Raw genomic sequence first — 22145 nt, 5'->3', positions numbered from 1 at the left:
ATTGTTTTCCCCCCATAATGTTAAAAGCATCTGTTTCAGCTCCTGCTGGTTGTAGCTAATAACCATCAACAGGAAACCTTGCTGTGGCGATGCACAGACACAAGGTTATTATGGCAGTGTTATGGGAATGGTGTGTCCTCGTCCTTTCCTGTGTTTTAGGCTCCTGATGGTTTTATTTGTGGCGTGGATGGCTTCTTTTTTCTTCTGGTCCCCCCCCCCCCCCCCCATTTTCTCCCCAATTGTACTTGGCCAATTTCCCTCTGATGCCCCGGTCACTGCTCCACCCCCTCTGCCGATCTGGGGAGAGCCGTAGAATAGCACCATGCTTCCTCCGACACATGCGCAGTTGCCAGCCGCTTCTTTTCACCTGACAGTGGGGAACTTCACCGGCAGGACGTAGCACATGGGAGGATCACGCTTTTCCCACCAGTTCCCTTTCACTCTGAACAGGCACCCCGACTGACCAGAGGAGGCGCTAGTGCAGCGACCAGGACACATACCCTTAATCCCGACTTCCCACCCGCAGATACAGCCAATCGTGCCTGTATGGACGCCCAACCAAGCTGGAGGTAACACGGGGGGCGCGAACCTGCGACCCTCGTGTTGGCACCGCTACACTACCCGGATGCCCGTGGCATGGACGGCTTCTGGTATAAAAACATGTAGGAGTCACACAGCAGCCTGCGCACCAGTTCTCCGGCCTGGGAAGGGTCGGCGCGCGTCAGCTCCTCCTCCGACTGGGACAGGAAGTCGCCCAGCTCCGGACAAGCCCTGATCTCAGGAATGTTGTAGCCACTTAGGTCATCACCTGGCAAAGGGGTTGGACTTAAGATTAGACATCAGCACGAGGCAGCAAGATAAGAGCCTGTCACAGACGTCAGAGCGGGGTGTTATCTCAATATCGAGGCTGCATTCTCAGAAACTCAGCCAGTCATGGGGTAACCGCTTGACAACGAAAAAACAACAAAGTCAGTAAGTCTGCACGAACATGACGACTGTGCCTTGTTCGGAGCAAAAGGACTTGTTGTACATTAGGTTTTGCTCGCTCAGGTCAGGAGACGACAAAATAATTCAAATAAATAAAACTGAAACCGGCTGAAATATGATCTTACCGCATCGGTCTGCCATGCTGTCAAAGAAGAGCCAGGAGTGAGGGTCAGCGCCGTATTTGAGAAAGGACACATAGTGGCTGGTGTGAATACAGAGGACGGCACACAGCTGCATCACATGTCTGGGCACAGGGGCATCAGCTGGCGTCTCCGCTGGCACCGCCAGCGCTTTGTGGGCGTGGCCCTGCCGTGAGGGATGCGTGTGCACCTTTGGTAGAAGGGCGACATGGAGAGAGGTTTACAGTGGAAGTGGGTAAAGTGGGGGCACTTGGCATATCATATATATATATCGGCTTACCTGTGTGTTGCAGGTGGTGCAGTACTGTTTGATTCTCCCTGGCTGCAGTTTGCGATCTGGCAGACACTGGAGGCACTCGTGCTCTGCCAAACGCCCACAGATAAAACACTCTCTAGGAGCTGTGGGGAGAGGGAGGCCATCCATAGACATGTTACAACTCAAGCTGTCTCAAAAGGCTCACCTGTGAAAAGTATTCCCTATCACGAGCTTTAGTTTAAAGAGTGTAGATCAGGGATACTCAACTTGCTTTGCCCGGGGGCCACTTTCGTGAAATGATAAAAGGCCAGGGGCCAGTTAATAAACAAACAACAAACATTTTTTCTGTAGCGGATTGTAGGTTTTCGGGGTGTCAGCCGGAGTTTAGTCTGACAATGTTGTGCACACCGGATAGTTAGTTAGGTTAAGTTAATTAGGTTAAGTACATACATAAGTACCTGGGTAGCGAGCAGATGGCAGTATTTGACAATTTAGCAGCTAAATCATAGATTATTGAAAGATATTCCATATTCCAGACTGAAATGCTATAACAGAAGTGGAGTATTGGCCAGAATGACATGAACATTTGGACATTTATTAAAAAAAAAAAAATTTGGCAATTCCATCGCGGGCCACACAGGGCCAGTGAGTATCACTGGTGTAGATTATTGATCTGTTGCTCACAGTTGTGCAGGAGATCTGTGATGTCCAGCTCTGTGGAGGGGATGATGTGAGGAAACATCTTGTACTTCTTTCCAAATCTCGGCATCTGCACCATGAGACAGGATGGAATCTGAGGATCATAATGGTGGAGACAATATTGGAGTCAAGTGACCACGAGGCCTCATCTACTTTGCAGAGGATAACATAGCAGAGCAGCACCCCCCACCTCTTCAAACTTCAGGTCACATGACAGGAAGGAGGCGTCCAGCAGCTGTTGGACGGTGGGGATCTGTCCCACCTGCTCTTTTTCCAAAATGATCTGGAAGGTGTAGGCATCTTGCGATGTTTCTCCTCTCGATCTGAGAGAAATTACATTTCAGCAACACTTCACGTAGGGAGGGGGGGTGGGCAGGTTATCATTCATGCTGGGCCGGGTGCATACCTGAGCTTCAGCAGTGGCTCCATGCAAAGCACCTTCTGGAAAAGGATCGTGAGGAACTCTTCAGGGTCTGCAGAGAGGCACAGTAATGGAAACATTACACAACTGTCAATTGTTGTTACAATGGCAAAATACTTTTACGTGCAAAATGCTATTTTATAAATCAATCGATCACAACGAAACACATCTTTGTGTATGTACCTTTTTCCTCTGTTTGGAAGGTGTCACAGCCAAGCTGTTTACGGAAGTCCATCACACTCTCAGCAGGAACAAAGCCTTGTCTGCAGAACACACATTAGCTATCAGTGAGCAAACAGCCTGCATAGGTCAAAACAAACAGTAAAGACACACCTTCTTATGTAGTTTGTAGTTGTATGTATGTATGTATGTACATTATGTATGTATGTATGTATGTATGTACTGTATGTATGTATGTAGACATGCATTTCATGTTAGCTAGTGAATCCATCGAGCGTATCCCTATAGGCAAAGCAAACAGAAGGAACTTGTTTACCAGATGAAATTACGTAAAAGGTCACAATGCCCTTATTATGATAGTACAAGATGGTCTCATATGTTTATACCTGCGTAAGCGGTTGACAATCTCTTTCCTGAGAGTGCAGTTTATGGACTGTTCTGTGTGGGCGGGCTTGCGGAACACATTATCCAGGGTCAAGGATGAGCTGAACAAACTGTGAAGGACAGAAAGCCAACTCAGACAACTCTTGCAGATACAGTTCGCCATGCTCGTTCGGTTTTCACATAAACGAAATGACCTCCAGTGCTGTGAGATTCAAGTCAATCTGAGCCGAGTTAACGGTTAACAGTGTGCTGCTGCTGGAGAATGAAAATGCCCTGGAGGGTGGTGTGAACTGGTTTTACCTGAAGAGGGTGGCATCAAGGTAACAGGAGTTGAAGTGACCCTGGATCCCTTTCATTCTTCCCACTAACAACGACAAGACTTCTGACTCAGGGATCGGTGCTGCATCCTCCTCTGAGTCTTCTAATGGGGGGACTGAAGCAAACATACAGAAAGAGTGTGATGTTATATGTCTTTTTTTTCTTCCTATTAGACGTTAAGAAATATGTTATAAACAATGATACCAAAGTGTTTGTGTCCACTGCATGGAAAGTGTGTCACCTGGGGGACGTTGTGTCAGTTTGGCGGTCTCCTTTCCAGTAGAGGAGTGGTGGAACCTGCTGTCGGGGCTGCACATCCTAACAGGAACAAACAAAGCCGTGCTCGCTTTGCAGGAGAAATACCTCTGGCCTCGATAACTCCCATCAGAGCAGCCGTTCACCTCGTAGTCCTGCAAGAGTGACAACCAACGTCGATAAAAGAGATATCTCTGTGGCATAACTGTGCGCACGCAGGCATGCAGGCACGCAGGCAGGCGCGCACACACGCACGCACACGCGCGCGCACACACACACACACACACACACACACACACACACACACACACACACAGATATACATTTACTGTGAAATAACGGCAATATCTGACTCAAAGCCTCATTCACACTGAACGGTTGGCTTATTTATACATATATAAATACTGTAGGCTACATATACATTATTTCATATACACGTATTTAAAAAAGACACTACGCCACACTTATTGTATATATAGTAGTTAATGCCAAATTTTAAATGTTTGTAAATTTAAATGTTTTGTTGTAAATGTTTAAATATACCTGTGCCCTTGTTTGTTTTAACATGTGCATACCTTTTTTCTGTGTGTGAGTACTTTAATCAATAATAAAATAATTCATAATAAAATAGCCATCTAAATAAATACTTTTTACTTTTGGGCAGCAGAGTGCTTTGGACCTTTCTTTTTTTGAACTTTTGTGATCCTCACCAAAGAGCATCTTCATCACACCTGTTTTGGACTTCCGAGCACTCTGGACCTTTTCTCTCCTCCAAAGCTGATTCTGATCTCAGAGACTTCAAACCTACATAAAACTCCACTGTACCTAATTCGAGCCACTCACCAATTCAATCCCTGCCCATTCACTGGTCTTTCCTTCGGGGAGCCCCATCCAGCGGATGACCCCGTACACTGTGACCCCTGTGTTGGACACCACCTCCACCGTGGAGCCCACCTCCAGATGCACCTGGGAGGGGCTTTGAGCGATGCTCTGGCCCCCATGGCTCTCCCTCAACTGAGGTCTGCGAGAGCCCATATTTGGCATGGAGTTTATGCGTGACACCGCCTTTCTGTTCAGACCTGAGAAGAGGTATGGGGAGAGGGGGGGAAGGCGGGGGAGAATAGAAAGTCATATGATGTTTTTTTAGGTTTTGTCACATGCTGCATCTGACATCAGATTGACCCCCTGTAAACATGCCACATGTCTACATATGAGGTATGCAGACAACTCAGCACAGAATGTGCACAAACGCCACACCATGTAGTGATGCTGCATTCCTGAGCAACAGGGGCCAGTTTTTCTAGTTTTGTATGAGGACCGCTTGATGTCTGCCCCCGCTGCAGCCACAGGTGCTTCGATGACTTGAAGGGGGTGGGGTGTTGTGAACCAATAGCAATAAGCCACACAAAGATATACTTTGAAGAACACATGCTGCTTGAAAATGTAATATTCAGTTCATTTTGTCCTGTGCGATTCAGATATTCTACATGCCAAATGTCAAAGAGGGAGACTAAAACCTAGACTTGGACCACCCCTGATAGCACTCAGTCAGTACTGACCCCCACTGTGGCTGTCCCTCCAGTGCTGTCCAAAGGGGACAGAGTAAGCTGGGACCACCTGGATGACGTCCGCTGCGCTGAACAGTGGCAGAGGAGGAGATTTCTTGGATGACAAACTATGATCAGTGTCCTGCAAGGGGGAGGAAAAAATTATACATTCAGTGTAAAACAAATACTGTAGTGCCACTTAATAACAAGGACAGCTCCTGTACCTCTGTACAGTACATGCTCCACTAATGTCACTGAGGGTTACGTAAACGCTCTCTCTAGCAATCTTTTGACAGATATTGATGACTGTATGTTCTTTTTCTCGAGTCACAGGAATGCATCTGCTCAACCTTGTCATTCCCTTGAGTTATACATCGGTATGTCTTGCCGCTACATCCAACCACAACACCACAGAAGTGGATTTGATGGATGAGTTCCCCCTCTCTGGTTGAAGGTGTGTTTCGGCTTCACTAGTGATCGGTTGCAATGAAAACCCCGCACACTCTCGGAGACCACTGCTCTACTGTACACTAGATGTCTAGAGAGCGTGTTAGATCGAACACTCACCACAAACTCCACCTCGAAGCCGAGCATGTGCAGGTCCTCCGGTTTCTCCTTCCTCCCGATCTGCATCAGGTTCCTCACCAGGCCCGGCAGGTGTCCCTTCTTGTGCTTCACCACCACCAGGTCGTCCTGAGACAGCTCGCAGATGGCCGAGAACAGCTGGAGGTTACACAGCAGCTCCAGGCGCTTGCTGGAGGGTGAGACGAAGAGCAGCAGCTGGGCCTGGTGGCGGGTGAGCGGGTAGGTGTCCTCCCGCCTCACCGTGCCGCCGCTTTTGGGGCCGCCGGCGTTGCTGCCGCCGCTGTACAGCAGTCCCGTCAGCTCCCCGCGCTGCGTCTCTGCCTCCACGCGGCCGATGCATCCCCTGGAGAAGCCTTTCCTCGTCTTCCCCCGTGTCACGATGAAGAACTTCTCCTTTGCGTCAGCTTTGGTCTCCATTGCACCCTGCGTGTTCTACCCAATACGGTCTTGTCCACAGCTTTGGGGGCCACAGACTCTCTGTAGCAGTAGGCAACCTGTCGAAAAACAGCAGGAGGACACTGTATTTACACTGTATTGCACACATTGTAAAATCTTCTGGTTTAATTCTGTGTTGTGTGTCAAAGTCCAGCTCTGTCAATAGCTCATGGCTCAGCCAATATAAAAACACAGTAAAGTTGTGAAGAAAATCTACACAGTTGGTTTGATCACTGTTGACAAAATGATGTAATGTAATGTAAATGTAATACATTTCAAATCAACAGACAGCCTATCTGTCATGTCACTGGATAGTACAAAAGTACACATTGTGCCAAGTTACCCATACTAAACATACATGTAGCAATCTATCATACATTTTAGAAGGATACTACAAAAAATATTCTAGCAAAAGCATATTGCTACAGGAATATTATGGTAACACCATTATATATATGTGTATATATACACACACACAGTATGGGAGTATATATATATATCACACACACACACACACACACACACACACACACACACACACACACACACACACACACACACACACACACACACACACACACACACACACACACACACTTTTAAGGATTTAGTAAGCAACATTACACCGTCTACCACGGACCCCCGGGCCCCATGAAATTGTATCTTGGACCCAAATCGGAGTATATATTTCATTGATATGATTTTGTCCAGAATTCCATTACTGTATTGTACATTCTCTAATTGCATTAACTTATTGTACATGTAATATTTACTGAAGTTTAACAATTCATCAATTTGCTGGGGATCCCCTGGAACCCCCAGGAAGACCACTGGTGGTCCCCGGATCACATGTTGAGAAACACTCAAACTGCACACAAGAACCTGCTTACTTTGTCCTCTACTGCAATTGTAAGCATTAGCCTATATCCTGCAACATTCATTAGGCAGCTAGGTGTTCAGCCTTGGTCGATAGCATAGACCTACTTACAGTTTTTGTTGGTCAAAACGACAGGAGCTGAGCAACTAGTTCGGTGTTGGTGACATGCTGTAGTCCGTACAGTTGCAGGTGTCACTGAGCTCTCCAGCACTGTCCCTGAATAAGGAAGTCTGGGAGCCCAGCAGCAGACTGATATACATGACCTGGCTGTGACCGTCGACGCCCACTTCAGCGGCTACGTAGCCTACGTGCCTCTCCTCAGCAGCACACCTGCCTCGATCAGCACTTTCTCTCTCAGCAATATTGAAGATCTAGTTCAGATAGTTAAATAAAAGACACTGTGAAAACGTATTTTATGTATGTAGATGACATCCAGTCATTCAAAATGTATTTTGAGTGACTAGAATATATTTTCGATTTATGTTGTCTACATGTACAAATATATTTTGGCCATTGTTTTTTTTGTATGTTGAAACATCTCTACCTAAATATAGGTGGCCTATTATGTGAATTTATTATTCTTATTATTCTTATATATATATATTATATTTTTTTCTGTCAGCATATTGTTTGATGAAGACAGAAAATAAGTAAGCCACTGTTGGCTTACTAAGGCTTTTTTTTATCTTCAAAACCATAAGACAAGAGGGCACATCCTGAGCATAAAATTAATCATAAACATATCTTTCCACAATGTGAATAAAGTATTTTTTCTTCTTCTCGTCAGCAGTTGTGAAGAAAATAATTCTCAATATTGGGCAAAATACAGTAACCAAGCCTAGAGTAACCCGAGTGACATGTTTTTCTGTCTGCAAATTCAAAACATGTGACAGATCCTCCCTTGTGTTGTGATGTAGCCGGTATGCATTTCTTTACAGTAACTTTACTCCACATAACCTTTATGTAATAGGGCTCATTATAAAGCACCAATGGAGTCTGGAGAGGCAGTGTTTTACGCCTTCCCCCCAGGCAACACCAAACGTTTGTCTGAGGAATTGTCTATTGACAGACAACAAGAAGCTCAAGCATGATGAGTCTATTACTTTAATCAGTAATCATCAATTTTAAGACGAATCATTATGAATTGTTTACTGTGCCACCTTTCACCAGAAACTAGGGAGTGCCCTCTGGTGGCCAGTGAGTGCAATAGCCTACTGTTATGGCATCATTATGTAGGACAAAAACAGCTTTTCAGATGAGGCAATACACCACATTCCTACATGCTGTCACCACACTGTTCAGACTATTCAGATAATATTTCCATTTCAAACTATATCTTTGGGGAATATAAGATTTCTGGGAACATTAAACTATGGCAGAATTAGGTTCTGCCATGGCCATAATAATATCCCTGTTCCTCTGGACAGCCTGGACCACAGAAAGTGTCTTCACCCGTTGAACCATGTGACCCTTTTTGCGCAACATCTGCACGTCCTTTTCTGGAAATCCGGCTGATGAAGGAGAATTTGGTTAAACAGGAAATTACTAACGTGAAAAATGACTAATATGTGACACAAACAAGAGGGCATAGGCCGAGGAGGACAACTGCGTCTACTCACAGTCTACAAGAAGGCTGTTTGGTTGTAGCTGGGGATGGAGTCTTCCCAGGGACAGGCTCTCATTTATCTCCTTATGGAAGGACAATACATTTACCAACACCTAAAGCACACACATGACAAAGGCACAAGTTAAATGCATTTGCATTGCAAACCTGCCCTAATAGCTACTTTCATTGCAACACCTTGGTAGTGCAAAGTGAATCACACCTGGGTAATCCCACTCAAACTGTGTTCTCCATCTGAATTGCTTAGTGCCATATAGATGCCACACTTGTGCCAGGGTGGCACCACTAGTGTGGGCATGAGAGATGACAGGGGCCTCTTCCCTGGCTGGACTCTGTTTCTCTACAGAGAAATAGGCAACCAGACAACAATTAATTAAAGCACCCCCCCCCCCCCCCCCCCCCCCACACACACACACACAGTCTCTCTCCCCTTCTCTTTTTATTGATAAATTCTACATAGTTAAATTGTGAAAACATATGGGGGAGAAACACGTCAGTCGGTTATAGTCTGTATATGTATTTATGTCTGACTTTCAGACTGATGATGGCAAACTATAAGCATATACATGGAAATCGCAACAGATATTGACGTAAAGAGGAAATGGATGACTACCCATGAACCCACACAGTGACGTGCATGCTAAAGGCTATGCATGTGATACCAAAGTAAAATACTGCTCAGGAATGACAGGAATGCCACTCTGCAAAGTAAACCCCTGGCTGATTGCATTGATTAACATTTACCACAATAACATACCTGGTTGATTAGGAGCGGCCCCTGGGTTTTTCTTGGCCAGGAGAAGTCGAGGATGTGGCTGTTGAGGAGGATGCCTGAGGGGGTTATGATTCTGCTCCCAAATGGCCTGCTCAGAGAACTGCAACATCAAAGAACAACAGATAAGAGAATACAATGTACCCAAACAGGTGTAGTGCAGTGCAGGGTATACCCAGCTATATGCTGTATATCTACTTATTGTTCAGTTGGCATTGAGTATACAGTCCCCTCTGATGGGCACAGCAAGGAGAGTGCTAGAAAAACTATGTAGCTATGTAAAGCTTAGCTTTTTTTTTATTTGCAGTGAACTGAATAAATATAGTCATTTAAAAAGTATCCTATCGACAGCCATCAGTCCTGTAACATGCACTGATCTGTTACAGAGCCAAATGGAGGCAGGTGACTCAATGCACTCAACGAATGAAGCTAAAATAAGTGCATTCCTGTTTTTTCCACAAAAAAGGTGCACATAATGCATGAAAGCTGGGAGATCACGAGATGAGACAGACAAATGTAAGGAGTAAAAAGTACATGTATGTGTGTTTAAAAAAGAGAACAGGTCAGCACACACAAAATGTATTTTCAAAAGTTGAATCATCTGGGACAGACAGCAGCAACAGGCGTTTGAGCCAAAAAGGCCTTCTTCAGCATTGTGAAGAAGGCCTTTTGGCTGAAACGTCTGTTGCTGCTGTCTGTCACAGATGATTCAACTTTTGAAAGGACATTTTGTGTGTGCTGGCCTGTTCACTTTTTATTGTTGGCCCTTCACCTAAGTTTTCTCATTGGATTGAGTATGCTCACTATTGGTACACATATTTGTGTTAAAATGTATGGAGTAAAAGTAAAGATTTGTCAGAAAAATAAATACTCTGTAAAGTACAGTTACCTGAAAACCCTACTTAAGTGGAATCATTTATGTAGGACTTCACCTTGCCACTGACACAGTGAGGTCATCTGGGCCCATGACCACCACCTGACCAGCCACTGACTCAGTGTGGAGGGAGTGGACAGTAGAGTAATGCTCAGGTGGAGATGCATGTGAGGAACTGATCATCTGGCGCAGCACATCAGCATGACTCTTACTTTAACAAGGACAGAGATGGAGACAATTACAAATACTGGAAACTTCATAGACATTCCTGAAAAGGTGCTCATACTTTGGTGTTGTGCAGTACAGAAATTCAAAGTTGATTATGGTCGGCTGTGGTAAACGCCCACACAAGTGACATTAACATGATCTCTGTCACAATATATATTTTAATGTTGTTAGTCTACCTTAGCATCTCAGAGAGCAGCGCAGTGACTGAAGCGTCATGCACGGGGTCTCCCAAACCACTGGCCATCGCTAGAGCCGCTTTGAGAGACTTGGAGAACAACAGTCAATTTTATTTGGGAGAAGTTGCATTTCTATAATCACTTCCATAGCATTAAATAAGCCTTTTTACACATTGAGATCCAACACCTCAGCAATCCAGTGGGACGTGTCATCGGCTGTGTTATTGTTCTCATTCAAGTGGAAGCCCTCCAAAAGGTTGAGGGCCAATATCAAGGCTGCACCAACAGATGGCGGAGGAGGGACTTGAACTTTAAATTCTAAAAGAAAAGTGAAGATATAGAATGTGGATAAAGGTATCATAACCTCAAGACACATTTTGTCCAGTCTAAGAAGTAGAGCCTTTACCATGATACAGCCTTTCCACAGCCTGTCCAACCTCTGCAGTGTAGTTACTGATGTCCTCTCTGCTTAGGACTCCTCCATTTGCTCGCACCTGTGAACACAGGTTGTTAAGAGGGTGCAGGTTGTTGTTGCAGGAGTCAATTAAAGATAGTCTACTCTACACGAGCAGCAAATTTCACTCTTATGTTTTATTAATGTAACCATGCGTTTCAATCTGTAAATGTCACTCAGTCACCTCATCCTCCATCTCTTGCGATAGGTTCCCATGGTAGAAGTTGGACAGGTCAGCTTCCAGGACTCCTGCAAGACGAGGCATCCTCAGAAACGAGCCAGGACGCAGAGCTCGACCGCCTGGGAAAAACATGTCCCTGAAACGTCCCAATAACTTCTCACCTTTTATCTCTGATATGGCCTCAGCTGTGGAATTGGACAAACCTCTGTGAAGACGGTGCATCCTGTATCGAAGTGACATTTTCATACTACTGTATATTGTGAGGTAACAGTGTGAGAAAACAAGAGGGATGCTTTGACTCACCGAGACTGAGAGACACATTGAAACCTTCTCTGGCTACCTCAGCGGCTCTGGAGACCACATCCTCCCATAACATTCTGGTAAGGGAATTGATTTTGTGATAAGACATCTTTCTCTTTCTAGGTTAAAATAACAAAAAATAAAAAATAAAACATTACTCTTTTACCTCCCATACAGGGTGTGAGCTTGGTGTAATCCTCTGAGCATACCTGGTACTCCTACTTGCAGACCTGGCTGAATGGATGAAGAAAGATCATGAACATCTACATTCCGAAGTGAAATGCCCACCCTTTTCTCCCCATATCCCATCCCATCCATTACCTTTAGTTGTGAAGCATTTTGCAGCATCTTCTCTTTGAGCGTATAAGGTGCAGTTTCTTGAAAATTGATCACCCTGGTTTCACTCTTACGTCTGTCATGAACCAGCATCACCCCTCCACTACATGAAAAAAAAGTAAGCTCAGATATCTCTACATACCATATTTTAGTTTACAATAAGCATGACCATACCTCTTGACATATTACATACCCACCAACACCCGACACATGTGGATGCACGACGCCCAAACAGAGGGTGGCGGCAATAGCTGCATCTACACTGGATCCTCGATCTTGAAGGACCTTCTGGCCAAGTGCCGTGCAGCGCTCATGGTCCGACACCAACACACCTTTTTTAAAGACCTGAGAAGCCACTACAATGAGGAGAATTAAAGTGACTACAGTTGAGGATCCTGTTAGATGGATCATGTGTGTAGCATACCAGATTGTCCCCCAGGTGCACTTGCAGGGTCAAAGCAATGGTGACTCCTATGGCAAAGGTGACAGATGCAATATAGATTGGAATGGGTGCGTCCTGCCAGGAGCAATCAGCCCTGGGTCGTCCGTGAAGTGGGTCATGGTCCGTCTCTTTGAGGCAGGAGTGGCCGTTGTCGGACAACTTGGGGCTACCAGACGTCAGCTGTCTCAGGGGGATCTCGTTTGGGAGATGGCTGAGGCCTGCGGCAGGAACAAGGGAACAGATTTCAGACCCCGACTACAGTGGAAACTGTGGCATCTTGATAACCATTTGAGAAGTCATTTAATGCTTCAGACATACCTGTATACTCGTCATGGTCTCTCTGCGAGTCAGAGGTGAATTCCTTTGTGCCGTCGTCGATCAACCGAGACGAACCGCCACAGCTCTTATAATTGCATGTTGATTCATTGTTGTTAAGTTTTGTTTCAGGGGAAACATCCATTCTCATCCGGTTTACTTAGGAAGAAGCGTATGACTTAAGTCTGAAAGGCTAACGATTTGAAAAAGGTGGAAAAAATCAGGCTGGATTCAAAACTAAGATTCAAAGACGTGAGCAGGTCTCCACCAGTTGTCAACCGCTCCCTACCTCAGCCAAACACACAGCAATAGGACACAGCAGTTGCAATTAACTCTCAACCAATGAGATCTTCTCTTCAAGATTTGCATGTGATCCGTCACTGGGACAAACTTTGAGCAGCTCCAACATAGTCTGGACCTCAAAATGTAATTATGCAAGCCCCAAGTCCATTACTTTTATTGCCATATGAAAAGGTTTTGAACCAACAGTACACCAGTGCATACAAGTAAAAACATGTAGGTACACAACATTTTGTCCTAAAATGTTTGAGGATACATTTTGCATAGGTAGACTTCCCACGTACACAAATACACCACTTAGCAGATCAGGTGCATACTGTAGAAAGTCACACGCAAACAAACAAACAAACATACTGCAGCTCATTTCATGAGATGTATGTCTTCATTCCAAACAATGTTCCAAATTCATATACAGTACATGTTAAAATGACATTTTAGCTGCCTATTAAGTGGTAACAGTTGTCAAGTGTTGAATTAAATGAGGAACAGACATTTGGTGTGTAGCTTAAATCTGCACAAGAAAAGAATGGAAAGTATCAAATTAATTGAGATCATGCATTTATTGTCACCAAAGAGGGCAAATTGCATGTTGTATGTGTTTTTTATGTGTGAGCTGCCATTACATATGGTCTGAAAGATGACTTTCTGGTTACAAGCTTGGCTTCCAGAGTCTCAGTGGCTAGGGGTGCGCTGGCCTGGCTGCTGGAGGTAGGTGTCGTGTGCGTGGCGTCGGCCTCGTTGGCGGGCACAGTTCTGGCGCTGAATGGCGTTACGGGACAGGTGGTGGCGCTCCACCCAGGCCTGAGCTCTCTGGACACGGGTTACCTGCGTCACCTTGGCCAGGGCTTCAGCGTGGCATACAGAGGAGCTACTGAAGACCTGGCTGGTAGTGCTGCTGCTTTGAACCGAGGGCTCTCGCTCCGACGTCCTGGAGAGAAACACGCGCAAGTAAGCGAATGTGAATAGTCTTTCCACCATCAATTCATATCTCTTTGTAGAACCAAAGATTTCCTGCTAAATCTGACATGGTGACATACAATGTAAAATGCAGTGTAGGTAGGGGCTTAAAGAAACAGACAATTATTGGCAATTGCAGGGTTTTTCCTGCATAGAGGAATTTTTGACGCCCCCCAAATAGGTTTTAGCCACCCCCCAAAGGCCATATCTATTGGAGTTCAGGACAACCCTGACTGCATAGGCTAGGCTACTATATCAAAATCAAGCAATTTTATTGTATCATTTTAGATCATTTCATTACAAGTCTCACATTTGTACGTTGAAATGTCTATGTCTGAAACTTGGGGTGCTGTGAAAACACATTGCTCCATAATTTCTGCACAAAAACTATTTTCTGACGAAAAGTCAAATGTAAGCTATGCACGTCAGCAAGCATAATCAGTCCGATCATGCTTACTGATGTGCGTAGTCACCCCCCACAAAGGCCCATTCTGAGCCAGGAAAAACCCTGTATGGTCTTGTTTGCTTACGGTAATTATATTAACGTGCCAACATTTCTGTGACTTCGTGATGTTACAGTGTTCGCACGTAACACCTTTAAACAACTAGCAACCTTTTTCCTCTTCCTCTCTCACCTGATGGCAGTTTCTAGATTTGCATCAGTGCCTTCCTGAACAGTGGGGCTTGATGGATGGGTGTCGGGCAGCTCTGCATCCTGGTCCTCTGCTGAACTCACTTCATTGATTGCCTCTGTGGAGACACACGTGGAACTTTGTCAAAGAGAATATATTTCACCCACACGGCCATGTTTAATGATGAAAGAATAGCCAATACCAGAATGATATATACAGTAAATTATGCCGGCATGAACATGTAACACAGTATACTTATGCACACTGAATAAACAGAAAATTCCTTTCAGAGCAAAGAAGCAACAGCCCATCTAGCACTGTTGCAATACTGACCCTGATGGACTAGAAGCCAGTCCTCTTCAACCACCTCTCCAGACTTCCCATCTTCAGGAGTCTCCTCCTCTCCCCCAAAAAGCAAACGAGCGATTGTTCTGAGCATGTTTGGTTTCCCTTTGTATCGGTGAGGTGTTTGCCTATTCTCTCTTCCCCGTCTTCCTCCTCTCTTTTGTTCAGCAGGAGGCTCAAGCGTAGCAAGATGGTCTTTAGCTGAAGAAGAGAAGGGAAAACACAATCAGATCTGTTTTAGACTCTCAGTGCTCCAGACTTGCTGGCTCATTGTTGTCATGTAGCACCCTCGCTTCTCTTCTAATCCCTCTGGTGACTGTCTTAGGAGTGGATGATGCCAGGAGGAAAGCCATTCATTCAAAATTCACTCAACGATGAGTCAGCTGACTAGAGTGCCGCTCCCGACTGGCCAATGAGACTTCTTATAGTACAGTGGTTTGAATAATCAACCCCCCCCCCCCCCCCCCCCCCCACCCCACACACACACACAGACACACCCCACCACACAACACAGTTTCATTGTTAAGAAGAGGAGTCCATCTGCTTTTAGACATGGGGGAGGGGGCTCCAAAATACTGCTCTATTTATCACCCCAAAACAGCATGTCAATGCCCAGGCTAGCTTGTCTGACCCACTCTACAGTATTTGCAGGTGACACTGAATTAACCATTCTTTCAAGTTTACTTCGGTTTACTTTAGTGGCTACTTTATAGCTAAATGTATCCCGATTTCCTTCATGTGTAGGTGTAACTTACTTACTGAATGACTGGGAATTATAGGCTACAGTAGAGCAAGCAGCAGAGCAAAGACACATACATTGTATCTAGCCTCAACGCGAGACTATCAGAGGCTACATTGTATCTTGTGCATCACAAGCGATCACAAGATTGTCATAAGATACAATGTGTTTTTGCTCTGCTGCGATAAACAATAGAATCCTTACCTGGGGAGATTCTCAGTTTGCTTGGTAGAGCATTGTGTCAACTGGCATATTTTCACAGGTTCCTTCTCAGGCCACGGAAGACTGATAATAACTATATTATTTGAATAACTAAATGACTACTAGATCTAGATACAATAACATTGCGTCTTGTTCGCAACTGTTTTTGAAAAACACACGCACCAACCCCTCCCATTTCCCCGCCGAATGCACCAATCAGACAGCCGCTCTGGCTCAGCCCTCTCAAACTCAACCCAATCAGAGGCAGAGTAGGGCGGGACATGCCTTCGCTGCCGTCTTGGGGAAAAGATCTGCTGACCAGACGGCGGAGTTTGGGGGAGGGATTTGGATGTAACGGAAGGTTTTCGGATTGATTTAAACTTTAAATGCAGGGCGGGATCTGGATTTTAAAAATCGCATCACCATGTGATCACTTTACAATAAGGTACACAAAATGTAGAGTAGCCAACTAATGAGGAACTATTAGTTAATGGTCATTGGTCACTATACTGAGTTCTCCTAATATAGTAGGCTAATTGAGTGAGGGAACTAATGAGGAACTAACTAGTTGGTCAGTTCTTGAGTAGGCTAAATCAAATTTCATAGAGAAGTCCTGGAAGGGTTACTGCATGAGTAGCCTACTGAATTATTAGCCTACTTAATTACTAGACTATTTAGTATTAGGCTATTAGGGCAGTGGTTCACGTCAGACCCACTGACCCCCAAAAAATCAGACCCCTAAACTGACACAAATTGGACCATGCAACCCCAATTTGATAAGATTTTAGCTTGTGTGATGATGCTCTAGTTTGTGGGGGAAAGGGGAAACCCAAAGGAAAAGCATGTGACACAGCGCCACCAGGTGTTGCTTTATATGAAGTGGTGGTCGTCGTGTTTCAGTAATAACGACTGGCTTCCAATAGATGGCGCAGTTACTCTGCTGGACTTGTTAAAAAGGACAGACAGGAGACGGGAACTAAACTGCTTTGAAATATGTAGCCTAGATAGCTACTTTAATTTATCCAGCGTGACATATTTCATATAATTACTGATAGAAAGTAGCCTAGGCAGTCACGAACCCGAGAAGGCTTTTGTTGTTATGGTTAAATTGGTACAAAACTGGTAATTAATTAGGCTAAAAAATAAACATAATTCTCTCACTGCCCCAAATTCAATTACATTACTCAATGACAACGAAGTAGGCTAGGCCATTCTTCATTTAGACCCCAATTGGGAACCATTATGGCCTGCTACTAATCAATGTGACCAAAGTCGACCTGGAAAATAATCAATCAATTGATCATGGTCCAAAGCTGCAGCACTGATTTCCCTCCAGCTGACCACGAGATGTTGTTTTCATAGAATAAGTTGATATTATAATATTAGCATGCACTATATAAACTACTATAGAAATATGTAGGCTATAGACCACAAGTTTTAGGGTTGGATCTGACAGGTTAATTTCTGTTCATTTGCATCTCTTGGGCATTTCTGCATAATCTTTAGTTAAAATTGGCTAAGTGGGCGGACAGCCATGCGTGTCACGATTGTGATGTCATCAGTGATGATGTCATCAGTGATGTCACTTAGCCATTGTGATGTCATCAGTGATGTCACTCGAGCAATTGTGATGTCATCAGTGATGTCACTCGAGCAATTGTGATGTCATCAGTGATGTCATAACTCCTTACTGGCTGATGCTATATAAGTGGCTGAATCATAAGCATGTGTCCCTTTCCAAACAGAAGAAGAAGAAGAAGCAGCAGCAGCATTGTGTTCCTACAATTCAGTGTCTTTGTGCTACAAGTGTACTTGATTCGCCTTGCCTTTGTAGGTCAGCATCACTTGATGGTCGTCTCTTAACGCTTAGGGGCTCATGTTTTTGTTTTTGTTTTGTCGCTGAGCGTGAAAAAAGGCTCCTTCCTGCGCACTTGAGCAGTGATTGGAGGTGGGGTGGGCCCTCGGGGCGAGCACACCCCTACTGCCTGTGTCAGACTATTTCAGCACAGAGGCCAGCATTTAGTCATTCTGCACGAACGCGGTGCACACGCACTTGTGTAACTCAAAGTTTAACGGGTCGACTCGAACTTGTGGACTGTTTGGATGGTATTTCTCTTCTTGTTCTCATACGGAACCGAGGACCTTGCTTTTTATTTGGGTGAAAGTCTGCGTCGTGGATACTTTTACGCACATTTATTAACACCCCAAAAGCGAAAATGCCTCGATCTTTCTTGGTCAAAAAGTATTTCGCCAAACAAAAGCCAAACTACAGTGAACTGGAATATCAGAATGGTAAGTTCCAAAACTCTTGATTGCTTGTGTCAATTATGAAAGCATCCTTACGTAAGTGCGTAAAACTAATATACTCTTAAGCAACCACCAGTTTTCTCGGTTGTAGTTGCTGTTTAAGTGTATTGTTTTATTATTATTGAGTTTCCACCGGTTGTGCCTTCTCAACTACAAACCCAACAACTCCCCGATCAAGTCGGGGCCCGTTAGATGCACTTTCCCCCTCCCTGCAGCCAGACAGAGCTCCATTCATGTTACAAGTCCTTGTGAATACGTGGGAGGAAACGGCCCATGAAACTTGTGCATGGCACCAGCTTTTCTGCCCAGTAAACTGGTAGAAAAACAAGAATCTATCACCAAAATCACGACAGATAGAATAGATGTAGTTGGTAAACTTATTTAAAACATATTTCAACTGGTGAAAGTGTTGCTCTCTATTTGTCCATAATTTAATTATCTTTGCCCTTGTATTGTGTCTCATAATGGCTGTATGTATGTATGTATGAACGGATCCTCTTGCTCCTCCTCAGACGCCTCACTGGAGAGCTATCCCCTCGCTGAGAACACCTCAGCTGCCACCTGCTTCACAACGGGCCTGGTGTGGGACCTGAGTGTCCTGCCGGCCCTCTACCTGCCCACCTCCCCCACAGAGCCCTCTGTCGCCCCGGGCCCCCTGGACCTCAGCTCCCCGTCCAGCCTCAGCAGCAACGCCAGCAGTAGCGGGGAGGAGGACGAGGGGCGCACCTCAGACCCTCCCAGCCCCGAACCCACGCACACGTACGCCACCCCCCGACAGCGGATGAAGTGCACGGGCTCCAAGGCACACACCGGGCCCCGGAAGGAGGAGGAGAGAGAGGTCCCCGTCGCAGCGGCAACCAGGCCGGCCTTCCTCTGCAAACACTGCCCCAAGGAGTACACCAGCCTGGGGGCTCTGAAGATGCACATCCGCTCGCACACCCTGCCCTGCGTGTGCACCACCTGTGGGAAGGCCTTCTCCAGGCCGTGGCTGCTGCGGGGTCACATCCGGACGCACACAGGTAAGATCCGCCTCACCTGTGGGTGACCCCTGTACCTCAGAAGAAGCTACGTGCAACGTTACGTGTCCTTCCGTGTGTGTGTGTGTGTGTGTGTGTGTGTGCTGACGTCTGTGGTGGAGCTATGATTGTGAGGGGTTATGAAATCATACAAACATGCTTCTGCTCAAAACTGCTCAAAAACGGTCAGTGTGAGTCAGCCATCACTTGGCCAAGAGGTCTGCTGTGTGTGTGTGTGAGAGAGAGTGTGTGAGAGAGAGACAGTGTGTGAGAGAGTGCGTGTGTGTGTGAGTGTGTGAGAGAGAGAGTGTGTGTGTGTGTGTGAGTGAGTCAGCCATCATTTGGCCAAGAGCTCTGGCCAGTGTGTGTGAGTGGGGGGAGAGGAGGGGGGGACAGGATATTCGTTATAATCAGTTTGACGAGCACAACACTGAAGCAGCAGACCTGATCACATAGGTAAACCTTTTATAGACCCACGGCTCATTGATCGCTCATTGTGTTTAATGTCCCTGTCACAATGACTGGCTTGACGGCTATTGACCTCATCCTGGCTGCTGGGGAAAGACAACAGGATCGGGACGGCCCAGTGACACAAAAGGCTCTCTGCTATCACACAAGCACTCACTACCTGCTGCAACTTGTTGCTGCGCTAATCTCATTTGGCTCTGATTGAATCATGCTAATTCGGTCAGGCTCTGATCCCACCAGTCTTACCATGTGGTTCTTCATTATCTCCTTCAGAATGTGTGTGTGTGTGTGAGTGTGTTTGGGGGCGGGGGGATATGTGAGGTGTTAATGGACGCCTCTTGTGAACTCGGGAGACGCCTCACTGACTGTTGTCATTGTGTGAGGAGGAGGACGATCGTTAGCACCACCTGCCACAGGCTACAGCCTCGTAGGCGTTCACGCGATGCGCGTCTGACCCTTTGTCTGTCTTTCTCTCCCCCCCCCCCCCAGGTGAGCGCCCGTTCTCCTGCCCCCACTGCAACCGGGCCTTCGCCGACCGCTCCAACCTGCGGGCCCACCTGCAGACCCACGCCGAAGTGAAGAAGTACCAGTGCGGCGTCTGCTCTCGCACCTTCAGCCGCATGTCCCTGCTGCAGAAACACAGCTCGTCGGGGTGCTGCTCCAGCACGGCGTGAGAGAGCGAGAGGGAGGGAGGGACCCGCTCAGACCTCAGGGCAGTGGAGGGCTAAGTGCCCACGCGCGGGGGGCAAGGAGGGGGGAGGGAGGGGGGTCTGAACAAGCCAAGCCGGCCCGTCGACGACCTTTCAGGACACGGCCTGCTGCGAGAGACCTGGAGGGAATCGACTCTCACGATGGATCTGAATTTCACAAGCCTTCTTCTTCACTTCTCTGCTTTGTGGAGAGGAGGAGAAGATCTGTTTGACTTCCGTCCATTTTAGGCCGTTGCTTGATCGAAGTCTTCTTGGGGCTCGCTGGACCTAAACTGAACTGAGCAATACTGACCCGATATCGGGGGCCCTTTGTCGCTAACGTGCCCATTCCAAAGACCAAATAATGTAGTGGACTCATGGGGGTTAGAGGTGCCGGCGCTCTGTCCCCGTCTCTGTCCTGGTGCCGGCCAGCTCAGGATCATGGCCTAGACACACAGCTGCTGAGAGAGGTAGGGGTGCGTGGGTGGGATAGATCTCTCAGCATGCCTCAAAACACACACACACACACACACACACAAAAACACGCTACACACATACGCACACACAGCTGTCCCTGGTACTGTGGTGTAGATAGACGAGGTGCTAACAGGTGCTACAGCCATGACCTTCGCTGGTTGATAGCAGGTGACTTCCACTGCCCTTGGTTTAGCTTAGGAAAAAAGAGGAACTAAGTATGTCACCGCCAAAGAATGGCACCAGTTAGTCGGAGATGACTCTTAAGCCTCTATTTTGACCACATCCAAGCCTTCTTTCTAATCTGATGATGAGTCTCAGAGATAGGAAAAGCCAGTCTTGTCTCTTGTTATTTCCAAGGAAGCTCCACTCCTGTAACGTGGATGACAATGCAAACCGTGCACTCAAGGTTACCACAGTGTTAATAATGCCAGCCAAAGCCATTTTTGTAAGTTATGATGATATGAATTTGTGTCTTGAAATTGTATTACTTTTGAAAACCAAAAATGTGCCTTTTTTACCTCAGGCGGTAGATGTGGTTTTAAGAAATGTCATTTACAGTATTAGTAGAAATTAGCGCTAAATGGTTGGAAGTGGAAAGACGGCTGGGACCAAAGAACATGTATTTTTTTTTGTTTCGTTGTTTTGACGTTTACACCATGGAGACATGGTTGCCTAATATGTGATCCAAACCCTGTAAATGGACTGTACGAAGAGGAATTTTAAACTTTCCTAAACATTTTATGGCGGTGTTTTATAGTGCAATGTCCAGATGTCTTATTTCAATTTTTGTACCATGCTTGTGTGTTCACTTCATTTTCTTATATTTCATAACTGATAAAATTTCCATTCAATAAAGTAATTTATGTTTATTAAAACTTTGTTTTGTCAATTGCGTTACCATAAGAAAAGCCACACTTCAAGGGCACTATCTCTTCTAGGCAGTTACGTTGTTCAGAAGAAGAAATATCTATTTGGGTATATATAATATATTATGACAAAAAGATTATAGACCAAGTTTTTATTTGATCACTTCTTGGCATGATGTGGAAATGCAGTTGAAACGTTGACGTTAACGTAATAAAAGCCCTGTTAGATCATTAACTGGGAAAGTCTGCTCAGGGGAAGTGTATTGAGCATTGTGCTGAAGCTGACTTGCAGATGTGCAGGTGAACACACTGCATGATGGACGTGCACAACTCAATGCACCTGCTTCCAGTTTCCACCTGCC

At 45.7% G+C, this 22145-nt stretch overlaps 4 protein-coding genes across 4 annotated transcripts; 1 reads left to right on the top strand and 3 right to left on the bottom strand.

The window, feature by feature from the left end:
* Positions 1-240: 240 nt before the first annotated feature.
* Positions 241-7302, bottom strand: cyld2 (cylindromatosis (turban tumor syndrome) 2). Its single transcript, XM_083660874.1, has 14 exons — positions 7196-7302; positions 5755-6266; positions 5200-5329; positions 4484-4719; positions 3627-3795; positions 3368-3500; positions 3070-3177; positions 2687-2766; positions 2489-2555; positions 2273-2405; positions 2068-2176; positions 1408-1526; positions 1113-1317; positions 241-808 (listed from the first exon to the last, which is right to left on the bottom strand). Exons 2-14 carry the CDS (start codon positions 6187-6189, stop codon positions 618-620), a joined length of 2115 nt encoding a protein of 704 aa, XP_083517000.1. The 5' UTR covers positions 6190-6266; positions 7196-7302; the 3' UTR covers positions 241-617.
* A 1393-nt stretch (positions 7303-8695) lies between these two features.
* On the bottom strand, positions 8696-12931 carry LOC310798100 (glutathione hydrolase 7-like; the record flags this gene model as incomplete). The annotated part of the gene is made up of 14 exons (XM_083660594.1): positions 8696-8803; positions 8911-9048; positions 9466-9583; positions 10413-10565; positions 10759-10847; positions 10946-11076; positions 11165-11252; positions 11397-11578; positions 11697-11770; positions 11860-11927; positions 12015-12132; positions 12223-12374; positions 12454-12689; positions 12790-12931. The coding sequence occupies 14 exons, from the start codon at positions 12929-12931 to the stop codon at positions 8696-8698; spliced, it is 1797 nt and encodes a 598-aa protein (XP_083516720.1).
* Positions 12932-13333: 402 nt separating this feature from the next.
* tp53inp2a (tumor protein p53 inducible nuclear protein 2a) lies at positions 13334-16101 on the bottom strand. The gene is made up of 4 exons (XM_083660892.1): positions 15964-16101; positions 15009-15221; positions 14679-14793; positions 13334-14014 (listed from the first exon to the last, which is right to left on the bottom strand). Exons 2-4 carry the CDS (start codon positions 15112-15114, stop codon positions 13759-13761), a joined length of 477 nt encoding a protein of 158 aa, XP_083517018.1. The 5' UTR covers positions 15115-15221; positions 15964-16101; the 3' UTR covers positions 13334-13758.
* Positions 16102-17999: 1898 nt separating this feature from the next.
* On the top strand, positions 18000-21775 carry snai1a (snail family zinc finger 1a). Its single transcript, XM_083660888.1, has 3 exons — positions 18000-18252; positions 18780-19286; positions 20241-21775. The coding sequence occupies exons 1-3, from the start codon at positions 18177-18179 to the stop codon at positions 20423-20425; spliced, it is 768 nt and encodes a 255-aa protein (XP_083517014.1). The 5' UTR covers positions 18000-18176; the 3' UTR covers positions 20426-21775.
* The last annotated feature ends 370 nt before the right edge of the window (positions 21776-22145 follow it).

The sequence above is a fragment of the Poromitra crassiceps genome (genome assembly GCF_964638095.1).
Source record: "Poromitra crassiceps genome assembly, chromosome: 25".
Lineage (NCBI taxonomy): Eukaryota > Metazoa > Chordata > Actinopteri > Beryciformes > Melamphaidae > Poromitra > Poromitra crassiceps.
Note: the sequence above shows the minus strand (reverse complement) of the source record. Positions and strands in the feature narration are given on the sequence as shown.